At 42.8% G+C, this 21971-nt stretch overlaps 1 protein-coding gene and 1 pseudogene across 1 annotated transcript in view; both read left to right on the top strand.

Moving 5' to 3' along the window:
• The first annotated feature begins 1630 nt into the window (after positions 1-1630).
• LOC114897810 lies at positions 1631-2253 on the top strand (annotated as a pseudogene).
• Positions 2254-11881: 9628 nt separating this feature from the next.
• LIN9 (lin-9 DREAM MuvB core complex component) overlaps positions 11882-21971 on the top strand; it is a 106072-nt gene continuing 95982 nt past the window's right edge. Inside the window, exons 1-3 of the mRNA XM_029230248.1 lie at positions 11882-12070; positions 19025-19057; positions 20473-20567. Coding sequence (XP_029086081.1) covers positions 11992-12070; positions 19025-19057; positions 20473-20567 — 207 coding nt within the window. The 5' untranslated portion in view covers positions 11882-11991. The remainder of the gene's footprint in view (positions 12071-19024; positions 19058-20472; positions 20568-21971) is intronic.

Genomic DNA, 21971 nt, shown 5'->3' with positions numbered 1-21971 from the left:
TGAGGGAAAATGTATGAGGGAAAAGTTCTTATAAAGTTAAATGCACACCTGTCAGACACTCTACTCCTAGGTATTTACCCAAGAGAAATGAAAACACATGACCACAAAAAAGACTTGAAAACACATATTTATGGCAGCTTTATTCATAATACTCCCAAACTGGAAACAATCCAAATGTGCATCTATATGCAAATAGATAAGCAAACTGTGGTACATCCGTACAATGGAATACTACCCAGCAATAAAAAGGAGCAAATTAACAATACATGCAACATGGATGAATTTCAGAAACATTATTGCTGAGCTAAATAATCTGGGCTCCCAAAAGTATTCATATATTTATGTTTATATATCTATTATATATACACATATCTTTTTATATAAAATTCTAGAACAGGTAAAACAACTATATAGTGACAGAAAGCAGATCAGTGGTTGCCTCGCATTGGAAGGGGGTGGGATTGACTGCAAAGGAGTGTGAGGGAACTCCTGGGGGAGGCCTCTCACTGCTGTGGCCTCTTCCGTTGCAGAGCACAGGCTCCGGACGCGCAGGCTCAGCGGCCATGGCTCACGGACCCAGACGCTCCGCGGCATGTGGGATCTTCCCGGACCGGGGCACGAACCCGCGTCCCCTGCATCGGCAGGCGGACTCTCAACCACTGCGCCACCAGGGAAGCCCAGAGGGAACTTTTTAATGATGAAAATGTTGTGTATCTTGGGAATTCCCTGGCGGTTCAGTGGTTAGGGCTCCGCGCTTCTACTGCAGGGGGCATGGGCTCGATCCCTGGTCAGGGAACTAAGATCCTGCATGTGAGCAGCACAGCTGGAAAAAAAAAAAAAAAGAAAATGTTGTGTATCTTAACTTTGATGATGTATACACAGGTGTCACAATTCAAACTATACACTTAAAATGGGTACGTTTTATTATATATAAACTTTACTTCAATAAAGTTGATTTAAAAAGAAAAAAATTGTCAAGATGTTATATATTTAAGATGTGCATTTTAGTAAATGTATGTTATGCTTCAATTTTTTTTAAAAAATCTAAAAATTGGTTGTGATGCAAATTATTCACAGACATAAAAATAAAGGCCAACATTCACCCATCAAATAAATTAAGCTGTTCTCATTTTCCTTCTTTGCCTCTCATCCTTCGCTCATATGCAGTTTAGTTTAACTACAGTATAGAAATACAGGATAGTGAGGCATTGGGTTGCGAGAAACCCCAGGGCGGGAGTGCAGCCAGGCCTCAGAAGCAAAGAAATGGAAAGAGGCCTGGGAACACGGCTGGTGTTCAATCCCTCTCTTCTCTCTGAGCCTCCTGTGAGTCCACCACTTTCTTTTCTCTGTGGACGGGCTTTTTCTAGCCACAAGACAGAAAACATAGACAGAGAAAAGGACAAATTTGTGCTCTACTGTACAACCATTTGGAAAGTGACTAAGTCCACTCTTATGGATCCCATTCAGCAATCCCTACAGGAGAGAATCACTGATTCAGTTTCCCATCCTTGAACCAATCACCTGTGGCAAAGTGTGAGAAAGAAAATCTTGGGTAGGAGTTACCTTTGAGCCAATCAACGGTGACCTGCAGGTCCTGGAGAAGCAAGGATATTCAGGACAGAACAGACATGTGCTAACAATGCCTGAAATAAATATTGACAATTTTGATGAGCAACAGTTTTCATTTCTGGCAGCGATATATATTCTTATCCATGAAAATTACAACAAAATTGGACCTAGAACCAAAATGAATTCTGACTTGAATGAAAACATTGAGAAAAGACTATTGCCCTGAGCCTTAAGTGTCATCGTATTCAACACAGAAAATAAGCTACTGCTACAGCAGAGGTCAGATGCTAAAATTTCCTTTCCAGGTTGTTTTACCAACACTTGTAGTTATCCATTAAGTCATAAAGGAGAACTTGAAGAAAATGATGCAGTTGGACTAAGGGCAGCACAGAGGTCTTTAAAAGCTGAATTAGCAATTCCCATGGCGCAGGTTTCCCCAGAAGACGTTAATTTTTTAACGCAAATTCGCTACAAGGATCAATCTGATAATATTTGGGGTGAAATTGGGTACATTTTGTTTGTGAGGAAGAATGTAGCTTTGGATTCCTATCCCTGTGGGATTAAGAGCTATTGTTACGTGTCCAAGGAAGAACTAGACGACTCTTGAGAAAAGGAGCCAATGGTGTAATCAAGATAACTTCGTGGTTTAAAATGATCGCACAGACTTTTCTCCTTACGCGTTGAGGTAATTTTTTGGAATCAGTTCGTTGAACTGACATGGACATGAAAGTGTGGCTGAATGGTTTTACAAGTACTGAAAAACTGGTCTCTATTAAACTTAGATTAAAAAGAATCAAATCTGAGACTTGACATCCTTTAGATCTTTCAGATCTTTGATGGTGGTACAATCTTCACCCTCCTCTCCCCCAGGATTTGATTCTGGTTTTGATTTCATATCCTGTGGGGAGAAACAGAGGGTAGTTTCAGAGGCTCCACTTACCCTTTTAACCTTCCCCACTACAGTAGCTCTTCTTACCCCACAGGCCAAGGACCCAATGAGGGGGATCCTCTAACTGCCAACTTCTACTCTCAGGGACTGAGGAAATGATCACCAAGTGAGTCCACAGACCCACTGGACCTCCTGGAAGCCAGGACTCCGTTTATGACTTCCTGTCTCTACCCCACATACCCCAACTTTAAGGGACGTTGATGATGACTTCAGGCCTATGACTATCAAACTCAGATATGTGTTCGATAGTCCTTGAAACATCTGGGTACCCCCCTTTCCTCAGGGTACAGTCACCTGAATATATAGGTCCCTCTGAGGAACGACTAGGCATCATTCCAGTGTACACTTGCCACACTGCTCCAGGGCGCTCCCTCCTAGGGACCTGGCCAGCTCTTCAATCAATGAGTTCCAGATCTGAAATTTGACTCCCGTCTGGGAAATGAGCAAGGCATCAAGGCCTTTCATTAGGGTGACTGCCCTCCCATTCCTACTCCTCCAGTCTTGCCTTGATTGTAGATATTAAGTACCTGCTTTGCTGGCTACCCAGCTATTTTGCCCCTAGAGACACCATGTCCTATTAACTATTTCCATTTCCACATGTCCCTGTGGGTCAACTCCCCTTGGCTGTCCCTTCAACCTTGACAATTTTTTTTGTTTTTTGGCGGTACGTAGGCCTCTCACTGTTGTGGTCTCTCCCGTTGCGGAGCACAGGCTCCAGATGTGCAGGCTCAGCGGCCATGGCTCATGGGCCCAGCCGCTCCGCGGCATGTGGGATCTTCCCGGACCGGGGCACGAACCCGTGTCCCCTGCATCGGCAGGCAGACTCCCAACCACTGCGCCACCAGGGAAGCCCCAACCTTGCCAATTTTTATGGTAAATGCAGCCCCCTGCTTTCCCATGATTAAGCACTGCCATCTGGCCTCTGTTATTTTCAATAGGCCATGCATCATTCCCATCACTCCTGAGTCAGAAACTTATTGTTTTGTCAGAGAGAAGATTCTGCAGTGTCTTCCTGCATGGGAGGAGTGCGAGCTCTTAAAGGAGGGCTGGACAGCTCTGCAACTCTGAGGGTTCCGGAGAGTCTGCAGAGCCAGATCCTCAGGGGCATCCCCCTAAAAGTCTCCTTTCCATGTGTCACTGTCAAAGGACCTCAGGTTTTCTCAACTAGAACTCTAACCTTAGCATAACAAACCTGCCTTGGCAGAGAGATTAAATGTCTCTGGAGCTCAAGCTATTAAGTTCTGCTCTTACCCCTTAGCTGTGTTCACGCTTCAAGGAGGTGACAAAGGCCTTCTTATAAGTTACCAAAGAGGCCCTCTGGCTCTCCACTGAGTGTTTAGGTGTTTGATAACTCTTTTTTTTTTCATTATCCCTATACAGGACGTCAGTGCAATTTAGTAATAACCAGCCAACTCCACTGTCCTCATAAGCACTATTTTCCCCTTTTCTTTCAATGCCTGAATCATGGCACCAGTAAAGGTGTGTTCCCCTGCCCTGGGATAGTTCCCAGGACACCACAGGTGGAATCCTCAGTCACCATGTGGCAGGCATTACGCTCCACATTCCACTTGGGTTGGGATAGTCCCTGCCAGCCGGGTGATGAGTTATCCAGTTCAAAATCCATTGTACCACCTGCTTTTCCAGACCATTTCCTAATACCTACTGTTCCAGTTCAGGTTCTCTGAGAAGCAGAGGTCAGGATAGAATCAGATATGCAGAAGATTTATTTGGGGAAACACTTTTGAAAGATATAGCAGAGAGGGATCATGAGGTTGTGGGGAGAGCCTCAGACCAGATTGCAGGTCTGACACTTATAAAAGAGAAGGGAAAGGAAGGGAAAAGAAGGGAAGGGAAGAGAAGGGAAGGGAAGGGAAGGGAAGGGAAGGGAAGGGAAGGGAAGGGAAGGAGCATCTCATAGGAGGAGCTTCCAATTGCACTGCAGCTCTGAGGATATCTTGGCCAGGCCAGTGGGGAGGCTGTGCTAATTATGCTTTAAACACCTTACATGTTTGATTGCTGAAAGGACTCACAGGACTCCAACGGTTTATACTCATAGTTTTTTGTTTGTGTGTTTTTAAACTTTTTTTTTAGAACAATTTTAGTAGCAAAATTGAATGGAAGGGAAGAAGGTTTCTTATATACCCGCGGGTTTTTTTTGTTTTTTTTTTGTTTTTTTTTGCAGTACGCGGGCCTCTCACTGTTGTGGCCTCTCCCGTTGCGGAGCACAGGCTCCGGACGCGCAGGCTCAGCGGCCATGGCTCACGGGCCCAGCCGCTCCGCGGCGTGTGGGATCCTCCCGGACCGGGGCACGAACCCGCGTCCCCTGCATCGGCAGGCGGGCTCTCAACCACTGCGTCACCAGGGAAGCCCTACCTGCATTTTTTGTTTGTGTGTTTTTAGACTTTTTTTTAAAGAACAATTTTAGTAGCAAAATTGAATGGAAGGGAAGGAGGTTTCTTAGATACACGTGTCCCACAGCACGGCTTCGCGTTTTCAGCGTCCCATTTGTTACAGCTGATGAACCCACACGGACACATCGTTATCACCTGAAGTGCACAGTTTACATTAGGCTCCACTCTTAGCACAGAACAGTGTTTTTGTTTGTTTGTTTTACAGGCAAAGGATACAGTGGAGTAACAGCAGGAGAAGTTATGCAAGGAAGGGGGCTGGAGATCTCAGGCACAGGCTTCTTTGTCCTCCCACTGCTGGATCGCACAGGATGCGCTTTGTCTCCAGGTCTCAAACCACCATTGGCTTGTGTACCAAGGAGTCCAAAATTGACTCATGGTGGGAATCTGTTGGAGTGAGCTGACAGCGTAGGCATATTCTAGCTCCACTACCAGCCCCAATCATTGAAATCCCTGAGGCTCCACCAAAGAAACAACTATTAATGCTGACAAGCTGGTATATCCTGCACCCCAAACACAGACCAATGGTCACAGAACATCCTTTATTGTGTTCAACAGTGTTGCCAAGGGTCACATGCTGCAGGCAGCTCTGTACGTAAGCATGCAGCCAATCCAGACCATGCCATGCAGGAGCCCCAGAGCCAAGATTGTACATTATGGGAGGCCCATGTTGAGGACAAATGGCCTGGCGCTAGCAGCTCTGCCATGCTCAGTCATTGGCTAGGAGCAGCAGCCTGGGGAGAGCATGGCATCAGCATAAATGCTGAGCACATCTTAGGGTGCAGCAGCTGGGGCCGTCAACCGACGGCCTGGACATCTGTGAGGCATCTACCTCCATAGCTAGCAAAACCCACTTCAGGAAAAGTTTCTCAAAGCTCCCCCTGACTCTTGTGTGACCCCAGTTTATTTCTCAGGTTTTTCCTCTTGCCATATCTTGCTCTCCAGCCATCCTGAGCTACTTAAAATTCCTGGAATAAAAGTCATTTACATTCTCACCTCTGGGCCTTTGTACATGACCCTCTGCGAATAATAATACTACTTTCTTTTCCACTTCCTTTCCCTAACTTCTACTCATTCTTCAGGTCTCAGTTTAGAGACCATTTCCCTGAGAAAACTTTCCTGCTCCCCGCCCCTCCCTACTCTATTCTCTTATAGCATCCTGTCCTCAACCTCAAGGTAGCACTCATCATGCTACTGTAATCTCCTAAAGAATCTGTGTTTTCCATTAGACTGTACAATCTGTAAGGGTAGGCACTATGTCACATTGAATGTTGCCTAATTTATGCCACACAGTAGGTGCTTAATAAATATTTGCTGATCAACTGATGGATAATTTCACCCTGTTGAATTGTTTAGAATCTGGGGGTTAAGAAGAGAAAGCAAAATCAGTGATTATCCAATTCAATGTTTTCTTACATGCCATGGACACATACATGTCCTGAAGGGGCAGTCTTTCCGGGTTGGAATCCATAAATCCACTGCATGAAGCCATCTTTCTGGCTGGGGAGCTTTGATGACAAGGCACTCCTTCTTGGGTAGTCTGGTCTCATGTGCTCCTTAGCTGATGTCCCCCAATTCATTTAGAAAATTCTGGACAATGATGGAGTGTGTTCATTTGTGTGGGGAATATGTCTTTCTACTTTCCCTCCCATGGTTTAATCTATTACAACTTTTTCATAGTTTGTTACTAAAGATACCTGGTGAAAGAGGTTGCTCTTATTCCTTCAAGGAAGTGATGGTTTTCCTTAGGCTTGGCTCCATTTTGCAGACTGAAAAACAGAGGCCTCCTTAAATAACCTGGGATACACCACTAAACTTTGCTGAGCATAATGTCTTTAGAAGTAGTTTCTCAGAAATACAACTAACAACACTTAGTTCCTTCTTGGTACAATTTAGGGAAACAAGATGTAGGAAAGAGTGACAGGGAGCTGGTGTTTATGTGCTGGGATGTGGGCCAGGTGTTTTACATAAGTGATCTCATTTAATTCGCACTACAGTCCTGGAAACAGGCTTAATAATCCCCTCCTCTGTTGTTGCTGTTGTTGTTTTTTAACCAAATGACACTTTCATCTGGGTCTGAGGAGAAACTGGTGTTTGATGACCCCCCTAAGCTTCATTCTAAAAAACAGGATCTGTCAGGAATTCAGTCTGCACCTCCCTGTAGCCACTTGGGTCCAACAGGAAAAGCAGTTTCTTTCCAGCATAGTTTGCAGAATAGTAAGTAGAATGTTTGGCAGAAAAGACAAAGTGGGAAGGAAAGCAGTTTGATATCAGTCTTTTGTTTGCAGCTATCATTTAAAATTGCCCAGCACAAGATGGTAATAAAGATGCAGACATACTAGAGAATGAACTTGAGGACACGGGCAGGGGGAAGGGTAAGCTGGGACAAAGTGAGAGAGTGGTATGGACATATATATACTACCAAATGTAAAATAGATAGCTAGTGGGAAGCAGCTGCATAGCACAGGGAGGTCAGCCCGGTGCTTTGTGACCACCTAGAGGGGTGGGATAGGGAGGGAGGGAGGGAGATGCAAGAGGGAAGAGATATGGGGATATATGTATATGTATAGCGGATTCACTTTGTTATAAAGCAGAAACTAACACACCATTGTAAAGCAATTATACTCCAATAAAGATGTTTAAAAAAAAGATAAATTCATTAAAAAATATATAAATAAATAAATAAAAATAAAATTGTCCAGCAGAGTGCGGTTGATTTTGCATCTTCATTAAGTGACTAAGAAAAGGATTCTACAAAAAGTGACTACCAAAGATTTTAGATTGAGACAAAACCCAAAATGTCTAAAAGTAAGATTTTTCACGTAACAGCTTTATTGAGATATAATTCACATAGCATAAAATTCATCCGTTTTAAAATTCAGTGGGTTGTAGTACATGCACAGAGGTGTGCAGCCATCACTGCAATCAATCAATTTTAGAACACTTTCCTCACTCCAAAAAGAAACACTGTATCCTTTAACAGTTACTCCCAATTCTCCCCCCACCTCCCACATCTCCCCCACCTCCCCTCTCCAGCCCTAGGCAGCAATTAACCTATTGTACTTTCTGTCTCTATGGATTTGCCTGTTCAGGACATTTTATATAAATGGAATCATACAATATGTTGTCTTTTGTGTCTGACTTCTTTCACTTAGCATAATGTTTTCAAGGTTCATCTAGTCGTAGCATGTATTAGTACCTCATTTCTTTTTACGGCTGAATAATATTCCATTATTATTATTATTATATTATATACCAATTTTTTCAACAACCATTTTATTATGAAAGTAACAAAAATCTTACTGTAGAAAAATAATAGCTATAGATATAAAGAAAAAAAAATCACCCATAATCCTACCACCCAGAGACAGCCACCACTGTATATCTTTCGTTCTGGATTTTAGTCTATGCATATATATTTGTAAATGAGATCACATTGTGCGTCCTGTTTGTGCAATATGTACTTTTTTTTTTTGGCTGCACTGCGGGCGAGGCTTGTGTGACCTTAGTTCCCCCACCAGGGATCGAACCCGGGCCCTCGGCAGTGAAAGCGCAGAGTCCTAACCACTGGACTGCCAGGACTGTATTTTTTTTATAGTGGTAAAGTATACATAATGTAAAATTAGCCATTTAAACTATTTTTAAGTGTACAGTTCAGTAGCATTATGTACATTCACACTGCTACGCAAACATTACCACATCCATCTCAGAACTTTATCTTTCCAAAAGAAACTCCATACCCACTAAACGGTAACTGCCCATTTCCCCCTCTCCCAATCCCTGGCAACCACCGTTCTCATTTCTGTCTCTATGAATGTGACTATTCTAGGTACCTTATGTAAGTGGAATCATACAATATCTGTCTTTTTGTGACTGGCTTATTTTACTTAGCATGATGTCTTCAAAGTTAATCCATATTGTGCATATGTTAGAATTTCCTTCCTTTTTAAGGCTGAGGAATAATATCCCATTGTATGTATATATCACATTTTGTTTATCCATTCACCATTGATGGACACCTGGGTTGCTTCCACCTCTTGACTATTGTGAATAATGCGTCTATGAATATGGTTGTACAAGTATTTCTTCAAGACCCTGCTTTCAATTCTTTTGGCTATATACTCACTCAGAAGTGGAATTGCTAGATCATAGGGTTATGCTGTTTAATTTTTTTGAAGAACTGCCATACTATTTCCATAGTGGCTGCACCATTTTACATTCCTACAAGCTATACACAAAGATTCCAATTTCTCCACTACCTTGTCAACACTTGTTATTATGTCTTGTTGATTATAGCCACCCCAGTGGGTGTGAAATGGTATCTCATTGTGGTTTTGATTTGTATTTCCCTAATGACTAAAGATGTTGAGCATCTTTTCATGTGCTTATTGGCTTTTTTTATCTTCTTTGGATTCTTTGCCCATTTTTGAATTGGGTTGTCTTTTTATTAGCAAGTTGTAAGATTTCTTTATATATTGTGGCTACAAGTCCCTTATTAGGTATATGATGCGCAAATATTTTCTCCCATTCTGAAGGCTGTCTTTTGCTTTCTTGATGGTGTCCTTTGAAGCACACAAGTTAGCACAGAAATAACTCAATATTTGATATATGGGCCATGGGACTGGAAATGACCAAACAAGTCCCTAAAATGTGGCTATGTTTATTTCTCTTATGATTTATTTTCATGACTTTAGTGACCTTGTCAAAATTTTAGTTTTTTTTTTTTCTTTAAGCAAACAATGACACATACAATCATGTCATTTTAAATTGGAATACACAATTCGAGGAAATTTAACAACCTTGTGATGGATGTGTTATCCTATCATCACATAGGGAGAAACTGAGGCTCTGAGAGGGGCCAGATTCCTGATTCTATCACCCGGTCAATGTTGTCCTTGAACAAGTTACCAGATTGTTGGGAGGATCAAGTAAGCCAAAGATTATAAAAATCTCCCTCATAAATATCCAATAAAGACCCTCACTGAAAATAATAAAGTGCTTTGTTTGCAGTCACGCAGCTAATAAGTGGTAGATCTGAGGCTGGGATACAGCTTCAGGCTTCGGAGCGTGAGAAGACTCATTTAGGGTCCATTTTTAAGACGCAGGTGATCAGAGAAATAGCCTCAAAATATCTGTTTAAACAGCAGACCTGCTGTTGTGTGTGTGTGAAAACTGCCTTAAGATAAAACCTGGTTTGCCATCAGTTGTTTTTCATCGTCACATAAGGTAGATCAGAATGTGATTAGAAGGCACAGGAGGGGTTAAGTTACCTATGAAGGATTACTTTGTAAAATTAAAATTTTCATCCCCCTCCCCTTCACACCCTGCTTCACCTCCAACCTCAGTAAGTGGCGGTACCCAGTTACCCAAGGCACGAAGTTAGCATCCAGTGATACTTCCCATTCCAAAGTGGTGGTGGCAATAGCTAATATTTGAGCCAAAACGTGTTCTAGGAACTATTACAAGGTCTTTATGTTTACCAAGGCATTTATGCTCAAAACAACCCTGTTATTACCTGCATTTTACACGTGAGAAACTGAGGCACAGAGAATTAATAAACAAACTTGCCTGAGATTATATAACTAGCAGCCAGAATCCCAGCCAAACCTTGGGGCTCCAGAGTCCATCCTCTGAAACTCTAGGGTGGCTTGGTACAGGTATCTCCTCTCCTTTGCCTGCCTGCCCCAACAAGCTTCCTCCTGACTGGTTTCCAGAACTCTCATTTTGTCACACTCCAATTCGTTTCCCACATTTGTGTTCTACAACACAAATGGAAACATGCCAGCCCTATACTTTAAAACCCCACCATCCATTGCTCCAGTGCTCTTAGCAAGTTCAGCTCCTTAGCCTGGGCCGGCCTGTGTGTTCTGCTGTCCTCATCTGTCTACCACCTTTTAACTTTTTAGTTCCTGGAGTTCACCCGTGTTGTACTCTCATTGCTTAACTATCCCCCCCCCGCCCCGCCCGCCCCCTTACATCCCTGGAAAAAAAGGACTGGAGCTCAGTAACATTTGTCAGATGAATTGCTAAAAAGCAAGAGTGGTTTATTACTGGCCGCTGTTACAGACAGGAATTGTGAAATCTTTCCCTGGGCTTCTTTCAAAACTGGATGAATTCTCATTGTGTTCTCATAACATTTCGATCAGGGTACTTCATCATCTTTAAGTGTCACTGTCGGTTTTTGTTTCTGTAATTCTCTCCCAGCACACTACATGGTCTAGTGTGAATGGGGGAAAGAGCTGAGCAAAACAGTTCTTCAGCTGCCGACCTAAATGACTAACTTCATGACCTCTCAAGGTCTCTCCTCCGAGCTCCACGCAACTCCGGTTCCGGCATTCGGGAGGGGTGGCCCTGGCTCCCGAGGGGCTGCGGGCACCGCCAGTCCTGGGCGGGCAAGCTGTGGGGTTGCCGCGGCCTGAGCCCTCCTCCCCGGCCCTCCCCCAGCTCTCCGGAGAAAGGAGGGGATGGAGACGCCGGAGAAACGTGGGCTTGGAGAGCCGCGAAAATTTTACTTCGGGTAGAACCCCCTAGGGAAATGAGGCCGAGAACCTGGGGCTTCTCCCCGCGCCGGGCCTACGGGTGCCGCCTCCCTGCCCCCCTGCCCTCTCCTCAGCCGGCCGGGGCCTCCTTCCCACCTTCCCTCCTTTTCCCCACTCGGAATAAACAGCCTACAGTTCCCGCAGCTGCAGCGCGAGACTCGAAACGCGCGCCGGGAGCGAGCCCCGGAGGGGGCGGGCGGCGAGGACCGGGAGCCGGGCCGGGCGGGACACGGCAGCTCGCGCCGCTCCCCCCGCTCTCCCCGCGCTCCGGCGCCGGGCCCAGGTAGGGGCGGCGCGAGACGGGCCTGGCGGCCCGGCCTCCCTCCCCCTCCCTCCGGCCCAGCCGGGGGCGGGAGCGGAGGGGCGAGGCGCGGCCCCGCTCGGCTGCACCCCCTCCCAGGGCAGGCGCGGGCGGAGCCGGGCCCGCCTCAGCCGGCAGCGGCGGGAGTAGCGCCGCGGTGCGCCGCACCGCGGGCAGCGAGATCCGCATTCGAACCTCCCTCGCAAAGACAGTCTCCGCCCCACAATGCACCGCGGCGGGCAGCCTTTGAAAAAGCGGCGCGGCTCGTTCAAGATGGCGGAGCTCGACCAGTTGCCTGACGAGAGTGAGTAGCACCTCAAAGCACCCCCACTCTTCCCGCCGTCCGCCTGCCCCCGGGTTGCATCCGGCCGGGACGGGCGGCCGTGCCCTCTGCCGGGCAAGTGGGCTGACTGCCAGCCCCGCTGTGGTCCCCTAGTCCTTCCACCCCGGTGTTGCCGCCGCGTCGCCGCCTTTGTTATGGTGTCTGTGTATTGGTTTGTGGGGTTGTGTGAGAGCCAGGGCCGGAAACCGAAAGCCCGGGGGCCCAACCCGGGCGGGGCGGAGGCGGTGGCTGCTCTCCTGGCCCGGCTCGGGCCCCCGGCCGAGGTGGGGGAAGAGCGACCGCCGGCCGCGGGGGCTGTCCTCCCCGCCTGCACCGCTCGCCCGGCGCGGAGAGACGCCTGGCGGGGTTATGTAACTCGCTTTCGGGGGCCGGGAAGGGCTCGGGCAGGGCTCGGGCTGGGGAGGGGGTGGTCACAGCTCTCCTTCTTGTCCCGGCCTCTGATCCTGTCCTGTCACAGTTCCTGCCGCTGTAGGCACTTATGATCATCACTGCCCTCCCCTCCCTCCTCCGGTGTGTCCACCCCTGGAAGCATTTCCGTGTCAAAGGGCTGACCCCTTCCCCTGGGACCACAGGTGGCTGTGGACCTTTCCAGAGATAATCCAGACTGGGTACACAAGTGTTCAGGCAGACCCCATCCCGCAGACTTTCTTCTCTGCGTATGTGTCTTAGGAATCACGGGGGTACCTTTACGCATGGATGTGACCATCACCACAGGCATATTCAGTACTCTTCCTGACACCCACCCTGTGCATTGCCTCCTTTAACCACGTTTACTCATTCTGCCACCTCAGACGTGGATGCTCACTTGTGTTTAGTAAGTAAAAGCACTAATTCTGTAGTTTAAGCACAATAGAACTTAATTTTGTAGTTTACAATATTGTATTGATATAAAGTATACAAGATAAAGGCGCATCTTTCAGTTAATTACAGATGGGTCCTGATGCACACTCACTATTCGGTTTATGTATATGTATCATTTGTGAGAGTTTTTAGTGTAATAGAAACAACTTAAATTTATCTGTGCAAGACACTTTTAAAGTGAGAACTGAACACAGCCAATTCTGTTTTCCTTGTGGGGTCGTATATTCTTAATGCGCTATAAAGTTGAAAGTTCAAGTTGCCAGACTGGTGAAAAGTTGTATTAAGAGAGTTTGTGTTTTAAATTTGCTCTAGACCAGCGTGGAATTCCAGTAGAACTTTCTCAGTGATGGAAATGTTGTGTTTTACAATGTCCAGCAGGGTAGCCACTTAGCCATATGTGGCTATGGAACTCTTAAGATGTGGCTAGAATGACTTTTAAATTTCGTTTGATTTTTATTCATTTAAGTTTAAATAGTCATGTGTGTCTAGCGGCTACTGTATTGGATAAGGCGTAGCCGTAGACCACCAATGAGCTTTATTGTTTCTTATTTGGAGAATACAGTTGATTGTGATTTAGGATGCTTCTAAATAAAGGTGGGCCTGCTAAACACAGTGTGCTCGTCATCTGGAAGTCCTTGATCTCTTTGTCGTAAAGATGTTTTATCACCTCTTGGAAGTCCCACCCACTAGATAACTGTCATTTAGAATATTTGCTCATTATCATTAAACTTTTATTGAGGATTTACTCTGGTTCTTTGCAGACACTTGGGACTCATACTAGGGTTCAAATTACAACTATACTCTCAAGCTATATAAGATAATCACTTATATTGCTTTGTGACATCTCTGGTACACTAGGGTGTGTGTGGGCGTGCACCTTAGCTTGTGCGATATATGTCTTGTTTAGCTTACCACAGCTGGTTGTAAGCAGGGATTGCTTTACCTGGTTTGTCACACAGTGCCATAAATCAGGTATATATGAACGCTTAATTTATATGGAATTGAATGTAGGGTAAGAGGCATGGTTAACTGCAGCAGAAGTGATTTCAGTTTGATACTAGAAGTAGCGATATGTCTCTTCGCCAGTTTTAGTCAAGGGGACTAGTTTGTAAGTTATCCAATAGTCAGTATAACATTAACAATAATAAAAGCTACTATCTGTTTAGTACTAACTATGAACCGGGTGCTGTGCAAAGCATACTGTATACATTTGCTCATTTAATCCTCATTCCAGTTGAGGTAAGTACTCTTACTAATGAGGTAGCTGAGGCTATCTTCAGCCCAGATCTTTCCTCTGGGCTTCTGTGCTTAATATCTCTTGCCCATTTCACATCTTCTCTCAGATGCCTCAGAGGCCCCTCAGACTTTATGGGTTCAAGATCTACCTCATAATCCTACTGCAGTACAGAGATACTTCCAGTGGTTCCGGTCGTAATGAATGGCTCCGCTGTGCAGTCATCTAAAACCTAGATAGAGGTTGTCTTCCACACTTCCCATAATTAAGCCTTTACTGAATCTTGTAACTTTTACCTTCTAAATGTCTCTCGGTTTTACCTACTTCTCACCTTCATCCTGGTCCAAGCTGTCACCATCTCTTCTGCATTAATCGCTTCAGCCTCCCATCAATCCACCACCCAAACCCTCCCCCGCAACCTACACACAGCCAGAGTGATCCTTTCAGAATGTATGTCATGTCATCCTATTGCTGAAAACACTTTACTAACTACAAGACCCTTTGTGGTCTGGCCATTCCCCACCGCTCCAGCTACATTTTGTACCACTCTTCCTCTCATTCTATCCCTTTGAACTAAATTGGACCTTTTTCATTCCCTATACTCACTAGGCTTTCTTTTTTGCACATGCTGTTCTCTCTACCTGGAATGCTCTTCCTTCCTCTCACTTCCAGTTAAGTGCTACTTATCCTTTAGATCCCATTTTAAGCTTCTGTCCTCCCTGACAAATAATACATCTTCTTATTAAATCTTTTCACACCACTGTGTAATTTCTTAGTGGCAGCTGTCACAGTTGCAGCTTTATGTTTGTTACTGTGATTGTTTGGTTAGCTTTGGTTAGAAGCCCCACCAGAGAAGGTGCCATTTCTGTTTTTCTTCATGCTTGCGTTCCAGTTCCATGCATGACAGCTGGCTTACTTCTCTGTTCTTTTTTTCATAACCACCCTTCTCTTGCCAGTGACTTCCCAAACATAATGCCCCCACCCTTCCTAGAATATTCTAAATGTTCTACTTCGGGGCTTTTTTACCTGCTGTTTCTACCAGCCTGACTCATTGCTTTGCCCCCCGTCCTCTCATGGCTAGTCCTTTTCACATGTTACCTCCTCAGAGAAGCCTTCCCTACCCACCCTGTGTAAAGTTAGTTACTCCCCACACTGCGATCCCTTGGTTATTTCCTTTACAGCAGCTGCCACCAGTGTAGCTGTCATTTTATATACTTGTTTATTGTATGCCTCCTCCCACTACAGTGTAAACTTCCCTGAGAACAGAGGCCTTGTCTAGCTTTTCCTTGAGTTAACCCCAGTCCCTAGAATAGTGCTGTGGCAGGTATTCAGTGAATATATATAGAATGAATGAGCATACCCAGTTAAAGCAGGAGTCTAACTTAATTGAATTCACCTGCCTGTAAAATACATGTTCTTAACCTAATCTTTTTTTTTGATTGATCAAAGTAATACAAACAATAAGCATGGTCTGAAAATTAGTCCTGTACTATGTGCATTTTTCTCTAAGCACTTTTACATATACTAACTCATTTAATCCCCATTTTACAAAAGAAGAATAAGTAGCACAGAGAGGTTAAGTAACTTGCTTAAGATAACACAGTAAGACAGTGGCAGAGCCAAGATTCAAACACAGCTAGTCTCCATCTGTGTTCTTAACCATTATGCTATACTATCTCTCAAGAAGGGAAGAAGGTTAAAGGTGGTAGATCAGAGTCTGCAAGATACAGTCCCTGCCTTCTTGGAGCTGGAATGAATATCCTTACAACTCACACCTCTTCCTTCAGACCTCTGCTCAAATATCACGTTTCAGAGAAGCTAATCATGAGCACCTTATAGAGAAATAGTCTTCCCTCCACCAACTCCCACCCCACATTCCCTATCCTTATTATCCTGCTTTATTTTTTTTCCAGTAGTGCTTATCGTCCCGTGATGTGTGTGTGTGTGTGTGTGTGTGTGTGTGTGTGTGTGTGTGTGTTTCCCCCTCGCTAGAATGTAAAGAGCATCAGGAGCATGGACTTTGTCTGTTTTGCGTGCTGTCCATACCCGCAGTGACTAGAGCAGGGTCCAGGATGCAGGCAGCACTCTACACATATTCACTGAATGAATGAATGAATGGTTACCACTTTTTCTCAAATGAACCATGTTTTTCTTGGTAGCTACACTGACACGTCGTGCCCTGTCTACTACTGCTGCTTTCCCAGTTGTGTTGTATTTTTTGAGGCTTCTTAGCAAGGCTTTATGGGCTCTCTCCCCCACTTTTCCCCCTACAACTTTACTGCCTTTGGTCATTAAACTTCACTTTGCCATGCAGAAGCTGTTAACGTGTCCTGTTAACCATTCTCCACATCTAGGCAGGAGAGTAGGGGGAAAGCAAGAGTGGCTTTGATGTTGGTGGGTTGTCCAACAAGCCTCTCATACTGCCTTGCAGAGAAGTCAGTTGAGGTTTAGAGATCTGAGATACATAAAAATGTTTCATAGCCAGAACCATGATATTTTATCTGTTACTTCTCATTTAACGCCTGTTGTCCCTTTATGTGAGTTGTAAATCATTGCTGCTTTTGTTAAAAACCAAGGAGAATTAATCTGTCGTCTCTGATTTTTGTACTTAGTTCATGTTCTTCTATCTTACTTTATTCCCTGAGATCATCTTTTATTTATTTATTTTTGTGTTTTGTGTAATGTCATACTGGACTGGCTCCTTACAGATGTTGACAGACATTTTTAACAAGCCACTTACAAATCTGTCTTTTCTCAATGTAAGTAAAAGGCTAACCTTTCAAATAACATCACTACTGCCTGGTCTTAGATTATATTTTTTTAAACATAAACGGATGTCAGAGGGCATCTAACTGACAAGGGCTTCTAACTGAGATGAGAAATAGCTGGTTCTAAAATAAAACAAATTTAAAAATGAGGAATGATAAATAATAAGTTGACTGTAGTAAAAGAAAAAAAGGTGTTCTAAACAGTTTTTTAAATTTAAAGAGGGAGATTTTGCTCATTAATAATTATGTGAATAATTTCTATTTTGAAGCATAGAAAGGTTTTTTTCCCCTGTTAATTTATTTTCTTTTATTGAGATATAATTAACATATAACATTTTATTCGTTTTAGGTGTACAGCATAATGATTTGATATTTGTATATGTTGCAAAACAATTGCCACAGTAAGTTTAGTTACTTACTAACTACTAATCACACAGTTACAATTTTGTTTTCTTGTGATGAAAACTTTTAAGATCTATTCTTTCAGCAACTTTCAAATATATAATACAGTATTGTTAACTATAGTTATCATGCTTTACATTACATCCCCAGAACTTATTTATCTTATAACTGGAAGTTTGTACATTTTGACCCCCTTCACCTATTTTGCCTGTCCCCCACCCCCTGCCTCTGACAACCACCAATTTGTTCTCCATATCTGTGAGTTTGGTGGGGTTTTTTTGTTTTTTTAAATAAAAAAAATTTATTATTATTTTTTGGCCATGCCACGCAGCTTGTGGGATCTTAATTCCCGACCAGGGATTGAACCCAGGCCCTTGGCAGTGAAAGTGTGGAGTTCTAACCACTGGACTGCCAGGGAATTCCCTTTTATTGCTTTTTTTAAGGTGTCACATGTAAGTGAGAGAGATCATACTTTATTATTTTTCAAATGACTTGAACTTCTTTGCAGTATACCTATGCAATTCTGAGATTTTCAATTTAGTGCTCCCCCTCTCTCATAAAAACTTCTTTCCCTATCAATTCTCCTACTTCCCCTCACCTATAGATCCTATCCTTTATTTACACCAGAACCTGTAGCCCAGTGTTTCTCGAAATGGGCCTGAGGGGTACCTGCAACAGAATCCCCTGAGGGCCTTTATTAATCGCACAGTTTCTGCATGTATGGGGAGCTTCCTGGTTATTCTAATATGCACTGATGTTTTAGTCAGTGAACCCCTCCAGCTCCCTAATCCAGCTTGAATCTTTAAGTGTTGCACATACCTGCATTCTAGACTTCCAAGGGACTTATTGTCTGCTATGACAGTCCCTGGATCATTTCCATTTTCTGTTTTCTCCACTCTATAACCACTTCTGATCTTTGCCTCAATAAATGTCAATTCCCTTTCTCTTTTCCTTCTCCAGCACACTTCTGGATGAGGATCCCAAATCACTTCTGCCCCTACTCTTCCTCTTACCTCTCTTTCTACATTTTTCTCTCTTGGGAAGGTTTCCAGTTCTCACAGCTTCAAACAAGACTCCCGAATATCTCCAGTTCTTCCTTACATTGTCTGAGTTTTGGTCAATAGCTTGAATTGTCTACTAGTTACTTCTTTTTTTTTTTTAAATAAATTTATTTATTTTAATTTATTTATTTTTGGCTGTGTTGGGTCTTCGTTGCTGTGCACGGGCTTTTTCTAATTGCGGCAAGCGGGGGCTACTCTTCATTGCAGTGTGCAGGCTTCTCATTGTGGTGGCTTCTCTTGTTGCGGAGCACGGGCTCTAGGCACACGGGCTTCAGTAGTTGCAGCACGTGGGCTCAGTAGTTGTGGCTCACGGGCTCTAGAGCACAGGCTCAGTAGTTGTGACGCACGGGCTTAGTTGCTCCGTGGCATGTGGGATCTTCCCGGACCAGGGCTCGAACCCATGTCCCCTGCATTGACAGGTGGATTCTCAACCACTGTGCCACCAGGGAAGCCCTACTCGTTATTTCTAATTGCACATTCCACTGTCACTTCAACATTACTAAAACTAAATGGATCACTTTTAACCCTAAACCAAGTTCTTTTTCTCTCACTTTGATTATGAAGTAATACTGATTTGTTTTCATTGTAGGCTCTTCAGCGAAAGCCCTTGTCAGTTTAAAAGGTAAGAATCATAGCATGATTCTTTTAGGTATGACACAAACTAGGAATTTATTTCATTAAATTTATTTGGATATAGTATTTCTCTTTTCTTTCTAAGTTATGATTCATTATAGCTTTTAAATATTGGTTTTCACTGGTGATAATAAGTTCATATGGGGAATCTGCCCTTGTTTTCTTCCCCTAGAATTATTGATTAAAGAACTTTCTAACTAAACATTCCAGACATTTCTTACTAGAGTTAAATCATTTATTAAACAACTGGGCTAAGCTGTATTTTTACATAATTGTTTGTTTCTTAAGAATCTTGTCTTCTAAGTAGTAATGCAAGTCTCTTGAAATAAAAGAATGATAGTATTTTTTTCTGAGGAAAAGTTAGACATGTTCCTTGGTCTTTCTGTTTCTTTGTGTAAGTACGTTAGACCTATCCTCTTAATATAATTTATTTTGAGATTTTACCTCTTGAGCAAGATTCTACTGGGTAAGTAAATTTGGAGCCAATGTAGATCTTCTCAAAGGTTCATTAGTGCTTTCAGTTTTTAAAGCTACCGTATTATACTTTGGATTGGTGATCTACCAAGTTAAGTCCTTCTGGCTTGAGAATACTTATCTTCCAGGATTACCCTAATTTATTTGCCTAGCAGGATCAACCCCATCCCATCTCTTTTCTTTTGTACTTATTAAAATATATGTCTGAAAAAGTATTCCACTAATTTTTTTCTCCCAATATTAAAGCCATTTCTCTTTTTAAAGAAGTGATATAAATTTTTTATACAAAAATTAGAAAATGCTTTCAGGTAATTAGAAGGAAATAAAACTATCTTGTGTGTATTCATCCCAGTTTTCTATATCTCTCTCTGAATAAACATATCCTTTTTGTAAACATTAAACTCGCCTTCTTTATTTTCATAACACGCTTAATCGGTAACTTGATCGGATTTTTTCTGGTTGCATACAACTCTGAAGACGTTTCTTTGAATTAAGGGAAAAAACCCCACATATTTCATTTTTGGATATCAGGTGTTTTACATGTTGAAGCAGAAATATGCTCTAAATTCAAGGTTAAAGGAGCTTTTCGCATTTTTCCTTGCCTGCTTTCAGTCAGATTGTACTGAGGTAGTTCTTGGCAAATAAGAATAGAGGAATTATTGAAAAACAAAATGAAATAAGCCACACATGTTTTAATATGAAAATGTAATACTTTCAAGTAGCATTGCCTTGTCAGATTATTTAGCGAGTTTGACAAAAAAATACAGAAAAGATTTTTTTTATTTGTAATAAACTAAAATTATTATGGTCAGTATATTTTTTCTGTATTCGTAAATATTTCAGATATATTGCTGTTATTAAAAAGGCCATGTTTATAGTATGAAATCCTTTGAACTAAACTTAAATATCATTAATAATTATTTATTACAGAGGGAAGCTTATCTAACACATGGAATGAAAAGTACAGTTCTTTACAAAAAACACCTGTTTGGAAAGGCAGGAATACAGGCTCTGCTGTGGAAATGGTAAGGAATTAGTTTTTCTTACTCTTTAGAATATGATAGCTAAATTGTCTGTATTATTGTCACATGCACATTCTTACAGCACTATAAAAATTTTCCAAGGGTTTTCCCCCAACTCCAAGCATTTGTGTCATTAAGTGTCATTGAACAGTATTGGATCATACCTAGATAAATAATCTATAGCCTGTGATAATCTGTTCATCATTAAGCATTTGTTAAGTAATTGTAGTTTCTTTAAATAGGCAAACCCAAAAAACTCCAGCAACCCGAAATCTTACTTTTAACATAGATTTTTAATAATTTAATAGATTTTTTTTTTAATAAAAAGATTGTACCTGGCTCTGGTCCCTACAAAAAGATATATAAATAAGTGGTAGGATACTGAAATCTTGTGTAAGTCAAGGATAAATGCATTTAGGGCTGGGAAGTAGAGATGAGCATATAATTGGCGTGACTAACAATTTTCGGGGCCCCTCTTCCTCCCCTGCCCAGCCAGGTAGCCAGGAAATTTTAGGGGTCAATCATGAAACAAGCCTGGAGCTAGGTTAGACAGTAGTTGTCAGTAGCCTGGGCAGCTGGCCACAGTGAGTGTACAGGACTCTCCACGCTGTTATCATTTCTGTCACCATCATTCTCTTCCTCCTCTCTGCCCATGCTCAGAGGAGGGGAGCAGGGTAGAAGGGACTTCCTGTCAGGGCTCTGCAGTGTTGAGACTCTCAGTGGGTTTAATTTCACCGGTCCATACCTCTAGCCTTGACCCAGTTGGATGCTTCCCATATGTTGCTAGCCCACTGCACCGGCTTCAGTTCTAAGTAGGCATGGAACTGTCTTGAAGGGTGGGAGAAGGATTTGAAAAATGATGTGGGTGCTATTGGGATATTATTTCTGTTGTTCTTCCCTATTAAGCCTCTGAACCTAGGATGGACTGTAAAATTTTTCATATTATAAATTCTTAAGTGTATGATGTACTTTGGATGCTTAAAATTTTTTAGTTCTGCATGCACTTATTAAGTATCTGTTATTGGTATCTTGTATTTTTATTTGCAAATGGAAATTTGTCAACAGTTTTTGACAGCGGATCTAGTATAATATTATATACATTTAGATTTACTCTCTAAAGTGATCTAGTAACTTTGTCCCAACCCAGCCCTATCCAATAGACCTATCAGGTGAAACACCCAACTGGTTGGTATTAATCCAAGCGCCAACATAATGAGAACTAGAATTTCCAGAGCTTAATTTTCCTATCTTCAGCATTCAAGACTGCCAGTGTACTATACAAAGAAGACTTGGGTTCTAGTTTTAATTAACAGCTAGGTGTTTCATTTCTAAACAAATTACATACATATGTATCTTTCTGCTTTCTAAAATCTGAAATTATTTGTGTGCTTTTTATTACCCGTTCTT

The sequence above is a fragment of the Monodon monoceros genome, unplaced genomic scaffold, assembly GCF_005190385.1.
Source record: "Monodon monoceros isolate NGI ecotype Baffin Bay Population unplaced genomic scaffold, NGI_Narwhal_1 Super_Scaffold_18, whole genome shotgun sequence".
Classification (NCBI taxonomy): Eukaryota; Metazoa; Chordata; class Mammalia; order Artiodactyla; family Monodontidae; genus Monodon; species Monodon monoceros.
The sequence above is the reverse complement of the archived record's forward strand: the minus strand, read 5'-3'. Positions and strand labels throughout refer to the sequence as shown.